This window comes from Thermobia domestica, chromosome 1 (assembly GCF_964235325.1).
Source record: "Thermobia domestica chromosome 1, izTheDome1.hap1.1, whole genome shotgun sequence".
In the NCBI taxonomy this organism is placed as follows: domain Eukaryota; kingdom Metazoa; phylum Arthropoda; class Insecta; order Zygentoma; family Lepismatidae; genus Thermobia; species Thermobia domestica.
In genome coordinates this window covers 176,723,676-176,745,363 of record NC_137454.1, presented here as the reverse complement: position 1 = coordinate 176,745,363, position 21,688 = coordinate 176,723,676, and the positions used below count along the sequence as shown (strand labels likewise).

General features: G+C 34.8%; 1 protein-coding gene across 1 annotated transcript in view; it reads left to right on the top strand.

The window, feature by feature from the left end:
- prom (prominin) overlaps window positions 1-16,214 on the top strand; it is a 128,658-nt gene extending 112,444 nt beyond the window's left edge. The window contains exons 14-17 of the mRNA XM_081742593.1: window positions 1,558-1,716; window positions 8,572-8,690; window positions 9,834-9,887; window positions 13,377-16,214. Coding sequence (XP_081598719.1) covers window positions 1,558-1,716; window positions 8,572-8,690; window positions 9,834-9,887; window positions 13,377-13,401 — 357 coding nt within the window. The 3' untranslated portion in view covers window positions 13,402-16,214. The remainder of the gene's footprint in view (window positions 1-1,557; window positions 1,717-8,571; window positions 8,691-9,833; window positions 9,888-13,376) is intronic.
- The last annotated feature ends 5,474 nt before the right edge of the window (window positions 16,215-21,688 follow it).

The following is a 21,688-nucleotide window of genomic DNA, read 5'->3' as shown; positions in this document are numbered from 1 at the left end:
GGAGGAGTATCACCAATTGCACATAAACAGACCGCTACACCGATTTTAGTGATTTTTGATGCATGAATGGATCCTGGTGTAACTTAGGTGTTAGCACAAACTCGGCAAGAGAGAAGGGGTCAGGGGCTGACATGTAAAAATAATCGAAAACGAAATATTGTCGAATCTATAGTTTTCGTGGTCGCCGAGATGATTGATGTCCCTTTCGTTGCCGCTTAAGTTCAAATTCGTCCCTTACCGACACATGGGTTGAGATGTACAGTGGGAAGGGGTAACGTAAAAATAATCGAGAACGACCAATATTAGTGTAAAATTTAGTTTCCAGGGTCGCTGATATGAATAGTGACACTCGAAATGACTTTCAAGTTTAAATTCATTCCCATTAGCATTGAGATTAAGGATAAGGGTAGAGTGAGAATGGAGTGAAATGTAAAAATAAAGAACGACCGATATTACTGGGATCCATAGCTTTCGAAGTCGCAGAGATCAATAGTGGCAGTCCTGATGCTGTTTAAATCCTAGTCCCCATTTGCATGGGAAGTGAGAAGTGGGCTAGGTGGTAAGGAGTAGTATCACGGATTCTTATCATTACATCCTGAGAGGAAGAAGGGATTCCAATAGTTTCTATAAATCTATCTCTCCATGCAAAGAACGGACCTTTCAGGTAATAAATAAATAAATAAATAAATAAATAAATAAACCGATTGATTCACAAGGTAGACAAGTATGGAAGTAACTTATAGAAAATATTGTTTACATGGAATTATAACGGAACTCAACCCACTTCCATAACATACTCAAACAAGTTCCAATCTGAAGATGGCATTGAAACGAGAAACTCTTGAATAGTTTTCACTTTCATACATGTAATACCATTACATGAAGCTAGTGCTGGATGCAAGGAAATATTTGTGCCTAGTTCCTTACTCTGCTAAATATGAGTTTAAGATTATTCACTCACGATTACAATTAGAAATTCTGATCAATTGCTTCCACGCAAACATCAATAACGTCGCCCACTGTTACCATATCAAAACTGACAGGTTTGTGAATTAGTCTAATATAGTTCATTTAAAATAGTGGTTCCCAACCTGCGGGGGGACGAGCAAAATGCGAGGAAGAAAGCGCAAGCTACTGACAGAAATAAACTGTGAAATTATGAGTAAGGCGCTACTTGTAATGATAATTTATCTTTAGCGAACTTCAGAGACGCTAAATGTTTGATATTTTGCCTTTGTCATATGGAAAGGAGGAGGTCGTGTAATATGCAGGTTTATGAAAGAGATGCCAGAAAAACAAAGTTGAAAATCGCTGATTTAAAACAATCTCTTGAAAAGGCCAATTGGTTGACGATCCTTTTGTGAAAGAAACTCTTCAGTTAGTGTTAGTAGAGTCACATTGCCACATTGCATAGAAATTTTCGTCTTCCACAAATTTCAAACATCCTGTTAATTTTTGCTGATTGAAAACTGTATAATGTCTCCATATATGACACACACTTTTGTATCATCGTTCTTTTAAAGCGATTGTATGGAATGTTTTTTATTCTCCTTTCAGAATGCGATGCGTTATACCAACAAACTAATAACGTATTTGGGACGATTTCGCCATCATGTAATTAAAGGTGCAACTGAACAAGTTGCCCCTTGTGGTCAAATTTGGAGATTATTCGATTCCATAAGATTCTTTGTATGTCGGTATATTTTAGATTCATTGGTAAGTATAAATATTGATTTTTATTAATGAATTGTACTTAGCTAACATTGATTTTTCATATTAAAGCATTCTTTAGAACTTGTGGTTTTATCGCAATTATGGCAAAATTATCGTAATATTAACAATTGTTGTTAGCTGTAGTGAAAAAATACCTGCCACAGATTTTGTTTTAATCTCAAATATTGCATGATTTATTTGTAGTCCTCGTATATTATTAGAGTATAACAGTAAAAAATATCGAAAGACATATTCATTTCATGCAATAAATAGATTTCATGCAACTGAAGAAAGTAATATAGGTGAGTGCAAACTCTTAAGTATAGGTTATAGTCGAGCAGATTGGGAGGGAACCGTAACATGTAGTATAAAGTTTTTATTTTCTTAGAGTTTTATTATGAAGTTGAATGTCTTCTTTCAGACTCCGAGTGAGACCAACATGACATCATTGGACAATTTTCAGTACCACATCATGTATGACGTCATTGTTTCACCTATCTAATCTATGTATTGAATGGAGATGGATATGTTAAAATCTCTATAACTCAGCAACTATACACAACAAATAGACAAGTTTTGCTAAGTTACGTGTAGTCAAAACTTTCTACAATTTGGAAAATTTTGGTGGTCATAGTTGATGTACTGACGTCACAATTCTGGAAAATGTTCATTTAAAAATGCACTTTAATAATTCGCTAAAAAAAATATTTAATCAAATTGAACCAAATTAAAAGAACTGCGTGAAACATATATGTACTTTCCCGGTGGTTCCACGTAAAAACCAGAGATGAAATGAGTCTTCGGAGCTAGACTATGGAAGACTTCAATGGGTGCAATGTGAACATCTTAATTAACAGACTTCAATATATCTATTTTAGACATAACTTCTACATAGGTGCACCTATTGTGATCACTAGAGTGTGTTTTTCCAGAATAATGTAAAATTTCCGGAAATTTTGAACAAGACGGTAAAAAACCGTTTTCCGGTTTTTCGGAAAAATTGGCGAAATTACAAAAATCTTAGGTTAATTCGTAACCGTCTTTTTTTTTCAAACGTGTGAAAGTGTAAGTTGAGAAACTTCAATATTGCGAATATTTAAAAAAGAAACAATCGAAAATAAAACTGTTGTAATTATTCTTGAAAATCAATATAATAGTTTTGCACTCATTTCCTTTATATGCTTTTTAGTAGTTTATTCGTGGTTGTGCATTTATTACAGGATTTTAACAGCTGCATACACATCTACCATCATGAAGCGTTTCTGTTGCAACAAACAGGGCTCTTCAATGAAACCGAGTTCTTAAGGTGCATTTTTAATTTGATCTGGTAAAATTTTGTTAATTTTAACCTAATCACTTCCTAAAAGAGACAGCAGTAGGCAAATTTCACTAATACTCATCCACTAAAACATATAATTACTATTATTTAATATTCTAATATTGACTTTTATATAAACTTTATGCACAAAATTTTGTACGTAAACAAATACGTTTTCTAGTGTGATAAATTATATGAAAATGAAAGTGACTATATTTCTAACTTTAAAAGAAACTTTTGAACCACCAGACCGACCTCGATAAAATTTTCAATATAGATGGAGTTCGAGCCTAGGATGTTTTTTATCATTTTATTCTGAAGATGCAACGGAGGAAGGAAGGGGGATATATACTGAAAATGACCGATATTAGTGTCGAATCCATAGTTTTCGAGGTTGCTGAGATGAACAGTGACACTTCCGATACCATTTAAATCCCAATTCAGCGCCGTAACTTCATTGGAGGAAAGGATTGATATATAAAAATGACCGATATTAGTGTCAAATCCATAGTTTTTGGAGTCGCTGAGATGAACAGTAACACTTCCGATGCCGTTTAAATACAAATTCAGCGCCACAACTTGGGATAGGGAGACGGGAAAGATACATGAAAATGATCGAAAATTATCGATATTAGTGTCAAATCCTTAGTTTTCGGGGTCGCTGAAGTGAACAGTGACACTTCTGATGCCGTTTAGATCCAAATTCAAACCCCATCAGTACTCCTAAAGGGGGGGAGTGGCATGTAAAAGTAATTGAAAATGACTGATACTAGGGTCGAATTCATAGTTTTTGGGGTCCCAGTTCATTGCTGAAGGTTTTTGTGCCCTTTATGTCCAAAATGAAACGTATTCTTCCCGTGCGAAGAACGGGTATTTTGCTAGTATTTAATGCTGCCGAATGATTTCTCCACTCACACTGTATTGTAGTTCCAGTTCCTCATGTTTGGCCACTGTTCGCCTCAATTGCTGTCTGATGATCTTCATTTTGTTGATCTTCCAGCACGTGGTGCGTCTTCGAGTGTTTCGTCAAAGTCCTTAAACTTGTTAAGCCACCGCTGCACAGTCTGCGTAATCACGACACGCTCACCAAAGACCTGGCATACAGCGGCGGCGGCGTTTGAACTCAGTTTGAACTCGTACAGCATAGAGGAGGTTCTATGTTCACTCTGTCCTTACGCAAGTTCATGGTATAACTGAACTGCCACCACCAGGTAGTATGTTGGATAAACCCACACCAAAAACTGACCTTCACCTTATCTGCATTCGCATTCAACTTACAGTGGGAGGGCCAATTGAACAGAGGCTTTCACAAAAAGCAACAAAACGTTCTTGGTTACCTTTATATGTTGAATTTATATGTGAACATACACATATTAAAGTTAATTAATTAAAATTTTCACATAGCACCCATTGAAATGTTTCACAAGCAAGTTCCAAGGACTCTCATCACATTTCTATGACATTTGCAATAGCCCCACCGGAAAAGTAAATATATGTACAACTCAGTTGTTTTAGTTTGGTCCAATTTGATTAAATATTTTGTTCATAGTAAATTATTAAAGTGTATGTTTAAAGAACAATTCTCCGAATTTTGACGTCCCTGTATTGTCATCATACCGACAATGACCACCAAATGTTACAAATTGTGGAAAGGTTCGACTATATATAGTATGGCAAAAATTTTCTTCCTACTATGTTTGATTCTGAGTTGCAGAGATTTTAGCATATTCATCATTCTTGAATACGTAGATTAGATAGCTAAAACAGTGACGTCATACATGACGTGATCTGAAAGAAAATTTATTCTCGGGGGCACACTTAGTATTCAGCATATTAGCACATATTATTCAGAAGATACTATTCTATTTATTATTATATTATAGACGTATTATTTTGTCTTCTCCGGGGGGGCACTGTCAGAGATCCGGGGGAAGATCAGTGCCCCCAAAAAACATGTCTGGAAGAAACACTGGACGTGATAATGAAAATTGCTCAATGATGCCAAGGCGGTATCACTCGAAATCTGAAAGAGGGCATTCCATTCCATAATAAAAAGAAAAAATATACCAGATGCTATGCTTTAATGAATTTAACCATTAGTTTCTTTTGGACTATTACGATAAACTGTAGAAAAAATAATTCTGTAAGCCTAAGAACTGATGCTGTACCATAACCACCTCACATATTAAGATAAAATTGGTACTGAAGTAAACACTAATCAAAATAACTTGCCATGCGATTTGGGTTCTAGTATAAATTATTCTACCAATGCACCACGTAGTCTGATTGTCACTGTATAATGTGTGTCCATTGTGCCATGATGCATGACCTATGTTTTTAAATTCTGGCATACTCTCAACCCCAAAAGTAAAATCTACTTTTACACTTAAGCTATGGTTCTGACCAGGAAGGACGCAGGAGGTGGGTCCTGGAGGTCCAGACCCCATTCCGAAATCCCAATTTTCTGTAAATTTAGTATAATTTTAAGGATGATATTACAAATTTTAATATATTTACCCTCATATTGAATTTGGACCCTCGAAAAGCTTTGGAATCCACTCAAGATAAATTCCAGCGTACGTGCTTAATTTTGATTTCAAACATCCATTCCCTTTCCAAGTATAATCTTTATTAAGCCACGTTTCTTTTATGAATTATACACTTTTTATACATAATTTTATTAGCTTACTAATGTAAATGTTTCAGTAGCGTACGCAAGAGTGTTCAGGGATTAAATTACGTTGAGCAAAAAAATAATGAAAAAATAAACACTTAGTGAATTAAGATATTTATACCAAAATCATGCTTATCGTAAAAAGAAATAAAATTTAATGCTTGAACCAATTGATGAAAATCTGTGTACGCCACTGAAATGTTTCCGCTAAATTTCAGTAACGCACTTCTAGCCCTGATTCCATCTGTATGCGTCTCTACAATATAAATTTTGCATATTTGCATGGATATTGAACCGCTACGCAAATTACAGTATTAAGATAATATCATTATATTTTGTTGTGGTGTGTTTCTGACTTTTGTGTCTCATGATCTGGGCTTTCAAGCTACTAAAGGAAGCTATGAGAAATTAATTATGATAATGGGAATGAGCAGCAAAATAACTCCCACGTAAAATGACCCCCATAGTCAGGGCCGCCCACAGGGGGGATGTATGGCGCAAGCTGCGCCATTGAGAAAAATTTTGGGGGGGATTTTACTCTACTTTCGAACTAGCAATTTTACTGTCGGAATAGCATTAAAACACGATTTTGAAAAGCTAATTTTAAAAAATTTTCCGGGGTGAACCCCCGTACCCCCTGCTTCGATACTCGATGAATGAAGTAGCCGTATGAAAGGAAAGGTTGGTTCGTTTTAAGAGAGAAGGGCCGCCCACAGGAGGGATGAATGGCGCAAGTTGTGCCATCGAGAAAAAAATTGGGTGGAATAAAAAAATTGGGGAAGAATTTTACTCTAATGTCGAATAAGTAATTTTGCTGTCATCAGAATAACATTGGAACACGATGCGACTTTTTTTTTTTTAAATCTCGAGAATGAATCCCCCTACCCCCTGCTTAGAAACTCTATGAATGAAGTACCGCGCAAGTTGCTATATGAAAGGATGGCGCCAAGTTCTGGTGAACAACAGTTACAAACACTCAAGGAATCACTTTCAAATTTAGATTTGAAACTTGCCTATGTTGTTTGTTGAAAATTATAAAGTAGTTTGACATAAATGTGAGCTAGTGGTAACCATACAGACAACAGCCAAGTTTCAAATCTAAATTTGAAGTGAGCCAGTGAGTGTTTGTAACTGTTGTCCACCAGAACTTGGCGTTTATTTTTGTGATTTCAATTCTTTTTAAGGCCACTCGTACTTGGCTCTTTTACATGAATGTTTTTTGTTGGATATCACTTCTTTTTGTAGGCTAATTTCGAGGATAACATTTTCTTTTGGTATCAAACTCAATAACTTGTAACATGCGTCTTACTTTTCATGTACAAGGGAATTATATCAATATTTTGTAAAGAAAAAAATAATACTACTAATTGTAAAAAAAGAATACCTGTGCCATACACAGTGTGTAGAAGTTTTTATACCCTTCAATATCCTTATAGAACATATTTAGTATTGTACACTACCAAGACTACTAATAAAATTAATGCCATTTTCATAATTACTACTGCCCCTACTACTACTACAAGCATTCTATAATACTACTACAGGAAATAAAAACAACAAAATAACAATTACTAGTACTATAAAAACTACTGCTACACTGGGCAATTGCTTTTAGAGAACTTGAGTTTTGAGGAGGGAAGAGATTATTAGTTTTGGGGGGGAGTGCGCCATCAGCTTTGGGGGGGATGGGCACCCCTGCCCATAGTAAAATAGTCGGCAATGATAAATGAGTCTGATCAAGACAATGCCGAAACTGTAATATATGAATGATATATTGCCGAATGATATATTACAATATATTGCAGATTACCGAAACTATAACACAACTTTCTTCGGGAGGGAGCGGGGTTTTGATAATGAACTTATTTCCAAACAAGAATCAGCAATATATTAATAGGAAATATTTTAGATTCTATAAAACTATTTTGTAGCATTAATTAATTTCCTAATTTAATAGAAGTAATAGACTTGCAAGTGTTGTTATCTTTGACCACAACACGGTGTATTCTGATTTTATTACATTTGTTCCTTTGAAATATATTCAAACTCACAAGGTAAGTCCGTGAGAATTAAACGAATTTTAGTAAAACCAATTATTACATTAAATAGAACTAACTAAACTGAGCGAGATACGCACAAGCCAAATATTACTTAAATACAGTTTCTATAAAAATCGTCTCTAAAAATGTAAGAAATATATTCAATTTCTTTAAGTTAATAGTAAAGTGTCAGCTAGTTTGATGGTTATGCAACTCGAAATGTTGTTATAAATATCAGGTTGTATAAAGTTTCAGGGTTGTCCATATCCATTCTATGCCCGAACTATCAAACCAAACTTTCTTTCCAAATCTGTAATGTAACTTGCACAGTTTTGGAATGTTCACAAAGTGATAGTTCAGCTAGTTGAAGGTTATGTAACCCGAAACAACGTTATGAATAGCAGCTTGTATAAAGTCGCAGACTTGTCTATATCCATTCTGTGTCCGAACTATCAAACGAAACTGTTTTCACCCTCAAACTTGTAATAGGAAGATTTCGGTATTGTACACTTTGTCAACAGACTTGTGACTCATCTTTGGTAACGGTGAAGCTGAAGTCTAACAATAAGTAAGCGGTATTCGAGAATACGGTTTCAAAGGAAAATAAAGACGTCAATTGCTGTTAAATTGCAGGGATAAAGATCGCTACTCAATTGTCCTTTTGACGCTCTGACAGTACTATCTTATTTCCGCAAAAATCACTCATTTAAGTATTAACCAGACCCAGCGCTACTTTACTCATGGGAACCAGTAGAGCATTGCCGCTAGGATTTGGTTATCATCAATTCTGCTAATAAAATATGTTATTCTCTCTCTTTGTTTTATAGAATGGGTTTTGGTTTTCGACTGTTTGCTGCCTGATTTTGTTCATCGTTGTAACTCCAGTGGCACTTAAGTTGAAATCCCATTACCTTCGTTTAAGCAGGCATCGATTGAGAAACTTAGGGTGAGTACATTTTTTATACCTTTTCTTTCAAAAAATCACATAAGTTTAATACTAATTCTATTTATTTTCTGTAGAATTTTATACAGACTTTAGCATACATTTTAATAAACCTGACTTGCATTAAAAAAGAATGCTAGAATTTAGCTTTAGAAGAAACGCACATGTAATTTTTGACCCAGATTCGCAATGTATACAAAGAAGTAAAAAGTTTTCATTTCAAGAATGTTATTTTCTACAATGCCTGGTTTGATCTTGAAGTGACATTGAAAATATAAAAATTGTCCTGTGCAGAAAATAACTACTCATCTCTTCTAGAGTTAAGGAACTTTCCCTTACATTTTTGTGTACATTACGAACATTGCATCAAAAATTTTCATTTGCCATTTAAACAAACCGACATGGTACGAGAAAGGATGCTATGAGAAAGAAATACGATTATTAATGGTGATGTTTAAAGTATAACTTCTTTGCACAATTTAAAACTAGAAATATGAATTACATTGTTTGTTCTTTAACTTCTTAGTGGTTAGTCGATTGGGATTAGAGAGAATTCTTCGTTTTAAAAATAAGTTTCATTAAATGCTGATAGGAAAGCTCATTCTCGTATGAGATTTCGTTTCAGACTTTATTGCTTAGATAGTAAAAAAATTACGAGTCGGAATGGTGACTGTATTATCGTTTTTTTTAAATATATATATATATATATATATATATATATATATATATATATATATATATATATATATATATATATATATATACGGAAGAATGAGTGGTATAAAATATTGGATTATTTCTAGATTGTATTGTTTGTGTAAAGAATATGAACTCATGATTTCCACAGTCGAAGTTCTAGTCAAGAACATATATACTACATTTACGGGCAGATGGATTATTGCTGGAGATAAAAGCGTGTTTTTAAGTGGTTTCAATCTATTTCTTGAAGCCGTAATGAAATCTTATCGTGAATTAATTTAAAATAATTTGCTGTTTTAAAAAAATGCGACGGCAATGATCATTTCTGAAAAACTTATACAAATTGTTCTGATTTGACATTTAAAAATCAACATAAAATAGCAATAGCATACTTAAGATAATAGAAAATAATAGAACCTGTAATTGTAACATTACTTTTTGTTACAGAAGTGAAAACAACAACGAAGAGCTGTCATCTGCCGCTGCCTGGAGAACACCTGGGTAAAAATGCAATTGTTACTTTTCTTTTATTATAGTATATTATACCTGATAGCAGGGGTGGATCGAGGGGGCGATTGCCCCTCCCCCCTTCAAAAAAAGAGGAAACTTTCTTATTTTATATATAAATAAAACCCATCCCAGAGTTTGGAGCTCTTAAAAGTAGCTCTAAGTAGCAGTATTACAACCCACCGCCACCTGCAGAAGTCCGTCCTGGATCCGCCCCTGCCTCATAGGAAGCAATTATTGCTTGCTCTTGAGGGAAGTCACGTCGGTAAAAATTAAACTTTTACCACTTCAAATTAAGGAAAAACAACTTACCTATTATTGTAATTGGTGTATGCAACAATCAGTATATTAGGTAAGTTTTGTTCCCTTAGTTTAAAGAGATAAAAGTTTAATATTTACCGGTATGACTTCTCTCAAGACTTGCTACTGGAAGAGCCAACTTTATGAAGTAAATTTCAGTTTCTCAGTCTCATATGTGTGATCAGTACATTTTTTATATAGCACTATATTTCTAAACAATATCTTTGGTTGATACGCACATAATTTCATACTGAATTTTATTCGAGTTTAATAAGAAATATCGTATCCCTCACTAAACTTGGTCAAATTTCTTGCTTTCACTTTTTATATCGTGAACAAAATGCTGAATTATTATTTCAAATAATTTGTCACATAACTGGCATGGTATGGGTCAGAAAAACCCAGATATTGTTATTAATTTTCTATAATTCCAGAGTAACAAACGAGATCTACAATACATTTGCTCATTCTTTATTATCTACTAAACATGAAAAATATTATTACACAAAATGTTTCAAATGTTTTTTTAGAAACAAGAAATATGTCCTACAGCGATCTGATCCACACCATACCAGTTAAGGGTTAATATTTGTTGATTAATTTTCGTTGTTATTTTATGAAATTAGTTGAACTACCTATTTCTGCCCTAATGGTATCTATAGCTTCTCTATGAAAATTTCGAGATAACACTTTCGAAGAGTGGATTCGTCAGGAATTTGACGCCCGCAGTACTTATCCAGAAAAGCACGGTATTTTAACACTTGAACTTTGTTCCAAGGAATGTTTGCTGCTATCATTGCTTGGCACAAGTCTTTGAAAAACTCACTCACTGAAGTATTTTGATGCATTTGTGTCAAGAGTCCTTTTTTTATTATTATTATTATTTTGCACCAATTAGTTGAAGAGTAACATAACCCTGATTTAGATCGATGACAACTTTTGAACCAGTTCGAATAATGAAATCATATTAACATCAGCCTTCTTTATACGTATATGCAGCCCTCTCCGATAGTTTAGAGCCTAGTGCATATGGCTTTTATATGTGGCGTACCGCATTCATTTCTCGGTGGAAAAGCGTTAAACGCATTGCAGTCCTTTGAATTCCTCCTTCACCTATAGATACATGTCTCATATAGCCTTGGTGCTGAAAAGAGACGCTAAATTTCAGTAAAAAAAATAAGCCCAACAAACAAGAAACTCTATATTGCAAAGATAATGAGATCCGTAGCTATATATTTAATTAAACACAAAAATATTAAGTACGCTAGGGTGTTATTTGAGAGTTCGTTTCTCTCAAACAAACGATGTACAGATATTTAGTGCATTTAATGTAATAAATATATCGCCTGTTTATTTCAAAAATGACAACTCAAAATTCCTAACTTTCAGGAGAAGTGTTTGAAAGTTTCGATGCATATACAGTATACAAAATCCAACTAAAGTCTATAAAATCATAGACTACACTGTCATGTCAAAGGCATTTCGCGATAGATTACGAAATAATGCCTAGGGATGCAGGGAAGTTTCACAATCCTGCCGTACTTCTGAAACAATTTTTATAGAAGTAGTCGGTGAGTACTTTAAATTATATGCCCGTAGCGAAATTCCCTCTATAAAAATTGTTGTGTGAGTAACTTAGGATTCTGAAATATGTATCTTTGGATAAGGCACATACTGGTTCCTAAGTGAAGTCTTGGCCCGACTACAATAGGTCCCATAGTTTTTGGAGCTATGGACCTTTAAATTTATTTTTTTCGTGTTTTCGGCAGCCTATAACTCCGAAAGGAAGCATTTGTGCACCCAGGTTGGTCCATACTTTTTATCTTATCTTGGTCTCAGGAATCACCTCCCAAACGTTGTCGGTGTTGTTTTGAAACACATTTATATATATATATATATATATATATATATATATATATATATATATATAATTAAAATTAATTTTTAGGCAGAAAATCATGAAACTAAAATCTTTACTGAGTATTCAGATATTGATTAGTTCTATTTATGGAACACCGATTTGTCTAAACATTGTCATGGATTTAAATTATAATGGTCACTAATTAAATGTACCTATTGCCTGCTTCGTGTTGATGTTTACATTTTATTCTTTTTAAAATGAGTTTGTATTTGTACAGCTAAATCCTATTATCGTTACAAAAAAATCTACGTGCTTAAAAAGTCTACGTTGGTGCTAAGTCGAGTTCCTTACTTTACTAATTCAAAAGTTATGGCCGGTCAAATTCAGGGTTGTGTCACTTTTCGATCTCTCAAAACTTAACGTAAGAAGAAACTACAATATTAACATCATTTTCGTGATTTCAGTATCTCAATTCTATATAGAAAATCATTATTTTGTTTTAATATTAATTTAATATTTAAAAGTATAAAATATTTAAAATTTGTTGAATAATGTAGTTAATCCAAATGCTAACAATTTTCTCAAATTTCCGACATTCCATTCAATATATTACATATAGATGTACATCAAGTATATGAAGAACATTAACGTTTCTTTAAGAATGAATTTGTCATAAAGATACGAAAGAAAATGAACAATTTCTTGAACATATTTTCTCTCAATTGTTTCCAATAAAGTACTAAAGCATCGGACAGAATCGGTAGCATGAGGGGTACACAAATGAAATGAAGACTGTAACACGACGTTGTCATGTGATAAAAGAGTGTGGTAAGCACACGCACTACGATGCGAGCCAGCGAGCAGGTGGTAAAAGAAGTGGCAATACCGCTGTTCTCTCATTTGGTAACTGCGTTTACAAGAAACTGATTGCCACCTTCAAACCGCCATAAACGCTGTCCCTTAGTATGCATACTTCCAAATAGTATCATAATAACGCAAAAATTATACTGGATAAACAGCAGAAAAGTATCGAGAAATCGATTTTTGAGATATGCTATTTTCAAAAATCTAATGTTTTCTTTCGCAATGTATCTCAAAGGGTACACCAAAACAAAATTCTAAAAAACAATTTGTCATTAACTCATTTTCATAATTTAATATATATATATTTTAAAATTTCGATAGTTAACACAACATGTATCTCGTCAATTCCCCCTTTTCTTCTTCTAATGACTCAGGAAATGAATTACCAATGAATACATATAGACAGACTTTAAGTACTTATCTAAAACTAAAGTTACTTTTTCTTGTTCTCATTTCAGATCATCCTCTTTCAATGGGTGGTGAAGCACATCGTGTTTCAAGTTAAAATATCAAGAATATAGGTAGAGTGGAAAAACAGAAAATCTATATAGGAGGAGAAAACTAGCTTATTTGTAGGAGTGAAAACTGCCGTGTCATTAATATGTGATACAAGTGTCACAAAAAAGTTCTAAATCTCAGGGTATTTAAAGAGTGTGCAGTTTTTGTAAAGGGTAAGAAGCCAAGGTAATCTTTCTCACACAACTACAGTAAGAATGGCCATCCTTCCTAAAGGACCACGACGCATCTCTCCTGACACGGTTTTCCACATAAGCAATATCTGCGTTTATTCTTTTTAATGATTGTGATTTCCATACTCACATTCCTTCCTCCTTGGTACGAAGAATTTGACTAAAAGTTTTGCTTTTATCTGATTTATACAGGTTTTATACAAAATTTTAGTTACCTTCACCCTAAAATTTTAATGATGCACTTTGTGTCATAACACTCAACCTCTTCAGGATATTCTTCAACTACCCTACAGTGAAAGAGGGGACACAGTGGCTTAATGGTAGATCACTTACCTCTGGTGCGTGGGGTCCCTGGTTCGATCCTCGGTCATGTAAGTTTGTAGCGGACAACATCGTGTCCGTAGGTTTTCTCGGGGTCCTCCTGTTTCCTCCCAGTTTTCCATTCCACCAATTCTTCCATCATCATTCTCTTGCTTTAATCATCGTCTCCCTTAGTCTAAAAGCATAATCGTGGAACTTTAAACAAAGTTTTCATTTCCTGCAGTAAAAGATCCATGGAGACAGAGAGAAGGCGACTGACCAACCTCACCTCAAAGGCTATCTTATTTCTTCTAATTTCAATTGTTTTGTGATACACAAAGTTGTATATCCTCCTCCGACTAGTTTAGTAGATATCCTACAAACTGTATAGACGTTGACATCGCTGTAACTAAGTCTTTAAACTGATCATTCAAGTACACTATACACAGTAACTGATATTTGTATAATGTTCACGTGTCAAGTGCTGGAACTGGGGGAACTGTATTCATTTATTATATTTGCTGAAATGTATACTATTCTTTATATATACAAGAGGGTTCAAAAGTATGTATATAGATATAAGAGATCTTGTTTTCTTAATAGTAGTTATGTATTACATAATGAGTTCTTGATTATGAAAAAACAATAACTTCATAAGCTTATAATCAGTATAATAGAGGAATTACAATTAAATAAAATATCTGAGGTTCTCAGAGTGCCTGTCGGCCTTCAGTATTCAATCATTCCTATAGTCTAGTTTCTATACCTAAACACACTTTGGTACAGATGTTTTTATTGTTATTCATTTGTTGTCAGGTTCTCTTATGAAATTAGTCATATCGACAATAGAATATGGTTTCCTCGAAAATACTTTGACAATACAGTATGCCTATTAACATGGCCTGAAAGTTTAAAATTCGCTTCGTCTGACCAACACACTTTTCGAATGATGTCTTCACCTTGTCTTTCTGCATTCAACATTACCTCATAGAATTGTAATCGGTGATCTGAATCATCCTCTACTAGTCCATGAAGTAATTTTGGCCGATATATTTTCAAATCTAAACGTTGCAACAGACAGATCTACGGGAAATGTCTAACTCACAAGAAGTGATTACAATTAGGTTTCTTTGATTACATTGGGCGTTGGATGAATGCCCTCGAAACTAACATTTCATTGACCTGGATATTAAAACAGACCACTCGACGATTCTCTCGTCAGAAGCCAGTTTCATCAAATTCATTGCGTAACCTGTAAATTGTTAATCTACTTGGTGGAGGTGTATCAAATTCTGTAGCCCATTTTCATAGAAAGTTTTCAGTATTCCCTATTTTACACTATTATTTTGATCATCCCAGGTTTTGCATCAGAGAGAGAGAGGGAACTATTTTATTCTGTTTTGATGTAAGGCTGTTTTGAATCTATATTCATCGTCCAGGAGGTTTTCCGCTACATCGAAACGACACTTCTAGATCCGCTAGTGTTAAGTACTTATAATTTCGAACTTCATATATTATAAATTGTTCACTGTTAATCATCATTAGGAACTCTTTGTTTCTTTCTGGTCTCGCAATTTGAAGATTGTTCCACTGTGTAATAAACCATGACAATACAATTATTTTAACACAACACTGATGAGTAAACATTTCCATCAATGTTGTTGAGCTGATTCTACAGTACTGACTTTTAAAATTTTCTAACAATATAAGATCGTGTGTCCACGTTTCAACCAGTGGATTTGCATAGGATGCTTGATGTTTTATGAGCTCCCAACGAGAATCGAACCTGATCTCCGCATCAGAGACACGTACGTCACTCATACAGCTACGAAGGAATTCGGCACTTAAAATAAGTATAGCACATTTGGAGTCTATGAGAAGCTATATTGTTCTACCTACATAAGCAGTATTCGCAGCGTTTCAACACATACACCAAATAAATTTGAAGAAATTCAGGTGAAAGAACATACACTAAAGTAATATTCAAGCATCAAATTCTATTCTTTCAATTGTTTGATATTTCAAATAGGGGAAAAGCCCTGTGCAGTATTTATGTTTACAACATACCGAATGTCACACGTTTACTCGCGTCTCTAGCTATACAATTAAAAAATATTAAATGTTTCAACACTAGAGTTAAAATATCCACTTTTACTGATATACTGATAAGTACCATAAATCTACAACGTTGATTTATGAGTAATATCAAAGTGATTTTAGATCTTCAAATAAGTTTCTAAGGTCACTAATTGGTTCATTTTACTATGAACTTGTTAGTTATGATCAAGATAAATCAAAATAACATTTGTTACGCTACTTGTTAAAAATGTTAATAATAAAGTATTGAAGCTGTTTAATACTTTTTCTTTCACGTTCATCAGATGCGATGACAACAGTCATACCAACCTGAAATAAAATCCAATGTGAAGAAGTAAAGTCTCATTATACTCTCATAAAAAAAAGTGTCATAATGTTTATAAATGTTAGGTGAAAATAGATTCAAAATTACGTATATTGTTGTAATTAAAATCATATGTGCTTATAGACATAATATGAGATTTCTGTAACAACAGACATCTACGAATAACATACTACCCCCTCTGACTGATTTGTATGACACCCTTCTTATTGAACCAATCCACCCCTGCTCTCTTGAGTTAATGTGATTAAAGTGAAGCCAGACCTGAAAGAAACAATAGAAACTCCATCCTGTGGTAACAGTAGACAACATACATACCCGTTCCTTTTCAATACTGCTGAAAGACTTGTTCGTGCTCTAACGGAAGGAAGACTAAGTTGGTGCATTTTGTCGAGAGAATTTGTTTTATCACTTTTCTAATGGATGGAAGATCCCACAGTAATACTTCCAAATTTTATACAGTTCCTAAGTTGTGCTGCTGAATACATATTAGAGAGTTACAAAGCATTAAGCTGCTTGAATTGAAATTCCACCTTGGAAAAGCACCAGAAAGAAAAAAATCACACGCTAAAGAACTTCCACTCTAAGAGAACTTAAATAAGAATATAAAGTAACAACGCTTTCATATTTTAGACTTACCTGCCATTCTGATTTAAGATAGTCTGAGCAAAGAAAATCTACCTATAATCTTTCTACAGTAACCTATATGTAGCTATACTTGGTGCTACAGGAAAGGCTACTTACTGCAGGATGGATTTAGGAGAATAATTCGGTAATGTCCTTTCCATTAAGTTTCTTTAACCTTAATAAAGAAAGAAGGAACCCTCAAAAACTCATATTTAAGTTACTTTGTTGACAAGATTAGTGAAAGACTCAATTGTTTATGACGGAAAGGATGCTTACTGTTTCGTTATCTAAAAAATATAGAGATTTATAGAATTATGTTTTGTAATAAAAACAAATAGAATATTAAATATAAAGAAGAATAAATATGACTGAATGTTACTTCCTATATTATCATGTTAATATTCAAAGGGTTTATTCTTTGGATGTGAATACAGTTATACATGAGAGAGAGATTTTTCAAATGATTTGCATAGTTCCCCACAATAATTCTCTAAAATATAGGTTATAGAATCCTCGGTAGAAAACAGAGACTAAGTTAGATGCATCTAGTTATTATTGACATAAAGTTACAATTAATTTTAATTAAGTCATTGGAAAAGAAGTCACAAATTTTATAAAATACAGGAATTATGAATTGGTATAATTTAAAGCCTGTTTTGGAGGAAGACCTCCGTGCACTGAACTTCTTGTATATTGTTTCTTTTTCATAATTGAATCAAAAGGTTTCACTTACAGGATAGTTGAATGTTTGAACATGCTGTAGGACATTATGATAATTTAGACTCTCGTCAACCAACTTGACTATGCTCAGCAATACAGACTATAACATCGCTTCTGACCAATCTGTCGTTATTGACGTTTCTGATCGTTCTGACCCTTTATTTTTTGGTCAGTTTATATATTTTTATTTTAGCCTTTCACCTGTATGTGTCCCATATTTGTGTTTATATGTTTGAGACTGTCATTTTCATTTTTCTGATTTCACTTCCTTGAAAGTGAATTTACTTGTTTTCTAGAAACGTAGCCTTTGCATTTATTTTCAATACCAGAAATTCTAATATACATAGATGCATTTTTTGAGAATTACATTACAATACAGCATAAAAATAATGATAAAATAGACATTTTGCCTTTATATATAATTCCTCCAATTTAATGTTAGAAATCTTTTTTATTGGAATAGATGTTTCCCACTTATGTTAACTGTAAGGTACACCTTGTCTCAAAAAGGTTGAGCGCATTCTTTATTGGTGTTTTGAGGCAAAAATTTTCTAAGTCCAGCTTCGGGTATCTTCGGGGAAAAGTAAGCCAGGTTCGAACCTCCAAGCCAGCCTTTGCAATCGGGAAAAAGTTTGCAGATGTGTTTTTCTTCTTTTAAATATAATAAGACTTGTTACCAAGTGTTTAAAAAAGCAACATTGATTGAAATACTTAATGATACAATATTTCGAAACCTTTTTTTTTTTTTTTTTTAATGTTAGCAATAATGCTTGTTTGTCATTTAGCTCTCCATACGTAATGGAACATTTAAATACGTTAAGGAATCTTTCCATATGTAAAAGAATGCTCAAAGTTAAGAAATAGAACATAATTATCGCCTGAGTACTAAAATAAAAGTCAAAGTAGAACAGAAACAGCGTTTGTAATGGATATGAATGTCATAATTATCTTGAGATCCGTTATACATCGCTAGAAGGTTGTGTTAGCTCATTGGTAAGCTGTCGGATTTCAAATCATAAGGTTGAGGGTTCGAATCTCGTCTAGGTTAATCCTTTTTTTTAAAATTATATTTTCCGCAATGCATGAAAAATTATATAAAATAATTACATTAGAATACATAAGTTGTGTATATATAACATAATCATTGCAGAACATAGTAATTATTATGTTTAAAATATAACATCTGAGATAATTTTCACAGTAGGTCGGTATTATATATGAGGATGTAAATACAAGTTAGGAAAATCATTTAATAGCAATAAATAAGTTATGTAGTGTATTTATTTGCATCTATTTGTCATACAGATGTAACTTCTCAATATTCTCATTACAGCATGTCATTTACATTCGTGAAATACAATATATTCCTACGGATATAGAAAGTGTATAAACAGAGTATCCAAAGTCGTATCCTGCTTCAAGACACATAACTTTTCCCGATCCCCTTAACGTCACGGGAAGAAACACAAATTCTCTTTAGAACGGAATGTCGTTGCTTAGAGTCTCATTCGAATACGTTGAATATGCTTTTGCATATTCATCTCTCTCTCTCTCTCGGAATATCCCAGGTTGAATACAACATTTGCCAAGTATATGAGCATCATTGTCATCGAATACCAGAAATTGAAAATCGTGTTTCTTCAGATTGGGTTTGCGTGTTCATGTTAGCTCACTGGTAGAGTACGGACTTGCCAATAAAGAGGTCTTGAGTTCAAAGCCTACAGCTAATTATCATTCTTTTGTTGGTAGGATTGCACAGAAATCGGATACAAGGAGTGGTTTACTTCTAGAAATATTTTCAGAAGCGTTTAGGTAGCCCTGAAAAGGGCTGTTTTCGGGAGTTAAGGCGGGGACATTAATATTGTGTCCAAGACCCTTCTGAATTTATTACACGCTCCATTCTTCTGGGCATGGAATCTATTACATGGGTGACAAATCTATCTCCTTCCCCTACCTCCAGCCATGCTTCGGAAACAAGATGCCACAGGTCATCCTGAGTTCTTGGTGGATCTGCCTCAGGCCAACTTTCCCTTAGAGTACGCTTCACTTCTGCCCACATATTTTCCATGGGATTGAGGTCTGCTCCACGAGCGGCCAGTCGATTAAATCAATCTCAGGGTGCCCTGCGAACCATTCCTGAATCACACGGGAAGTATGTATTGGCGACTGGTATTGCTGGAACTGAATTACACCATCAGGCTGAAATACTCGTACAGATAGCACCATGATATTACTGATAATGTCTAAGTACTGAGCATTGTCCAGATGTCCTTCAATTCTATGAAGCTGTCCTGCTCCGCGACTGGAAATCCAACCCCAACATAAAATAGATACATGGCCACTGCGATTGCAAGCAGCCACATATCCATGGTCATATCGGGTGCCTCTCGGACGATACACAAAACGGCATCCTTCCTTTGATGTTGTGAATATGGATTCATCTGAGAAAACTACGTTTTCCCAATTGAGACCCACATTCGCCTGTGCAAACGCGAGACGGTAAATTTTGTGGTCGCCTGAGAGTTTTTCCTTCACGGCAGCAACACGGCCACGTAACCCAGCATGACGAAGCCTTCGCAGAGCTGTATGCTTACTACCAGGAAAGAGAGAAACTTCCCTTAGCTGTCTAGACGTCCTTAGTGGGTTTAACCGGGCTTCGTTTACTAATCTCGCATCTTGGGCTTCGGTTGACACATGCGGACGACCAGGAGATCGTAAATTATCAGTCTGACCTGTAGCACCATATTTCCGAATCCATCGCCTTCCTGTAGAGGCCGGGACACCTACTCGCCTGCTAGCTGCAGTTGCAGAATAACCTTCCAACTCCCATAAAGTAATTACTGCTGTACGTCTATCCATGAGCTCCTTCGTGGCTAAGTGGTTAGCGTCCGCGCCTTTGTCGTGGGAGGTCCGGGTTCGATTCCCGGCGGGAGCTCATGTCGTTCGGATTCCACGTTAATCAGTAGGTCCACGTCTCATATAGCCTCGCTGCTGAAAGGGACGCTAAACTAAAATCAACTCAACTCAACGTCTATCCATAGTTACCAATGTTCTGAGCTGTGAGAAGGAAGCAATAGGTAAAAGCTAGTACCTGACGTGTGATTGGTTACTTGCACGACACGCCTATTGTGGGGAACAGCGTTGCCAGATCTAGCATAATGATGCTAGATCTAGCATAATTTGCATGTCTCTAACATCTAGCATCTTGCTTTTAGCATCCTGCCCAAATCTAGCACAATTTCGGCAAGTTTATCAAAAAGCCGTAAAACCTGGAGATGAGAAAGAAGTTGGTCGTGGGAAGAAAAAGAACGGCAGAAATGTATCCTCTTCCATTGATTCATACAGTCGGTAAACCATACAGGCAGTCTTATTTTTCGAAGTAAGTTCGAAACGTCTTTGGGCTTTTTTGTGGCTCCACCCAGGGTTTTCTAATCCTTTAACTCCGACGCATGGGCGGAGCTATGGGGGCCATTCTCCCCCCAACTTTTTGACAACTTCACCATCTTTATTTCTGACTTCATGATCATATTTATTCCTGAAATGACAGCTCCGAGACCGACCAAAAATCTGCCCCCCCCCCCAGCAGACGATTCCCTACTCCGCTTATGCTGCGAAGTAATTTTCTTTCAAAATATGTAAACAAAAACTTTGCATTCATTTATACGACATATACGCCATTGAATCTGGCAACGACTGCATTAATTTAGTTGAGTTAAAATTTTGGTGCGTGAAGTATTGAGTTCTATCCATGCATTCTTGCTCTCTGTGTATTTTAAGTTACGTTATCGTATCTCAACTTCGTTTTTTTAAACTCCTGAATTAGTAATTATGAGGATCTAGCATAATTTGACCGAATCTAGCATAAGTTCGATCAGGTTTTGGAATAATTCCGAGCTGTGAGTCTGGCAACGCTGGTGGGGAACGACTTGGTCAACGACTCGCGAAAGAAATCTGAAAATGGTGCGCCGTAATAATAATATTAAAAACAGTTTTTATAAAGGAATATTAATACATA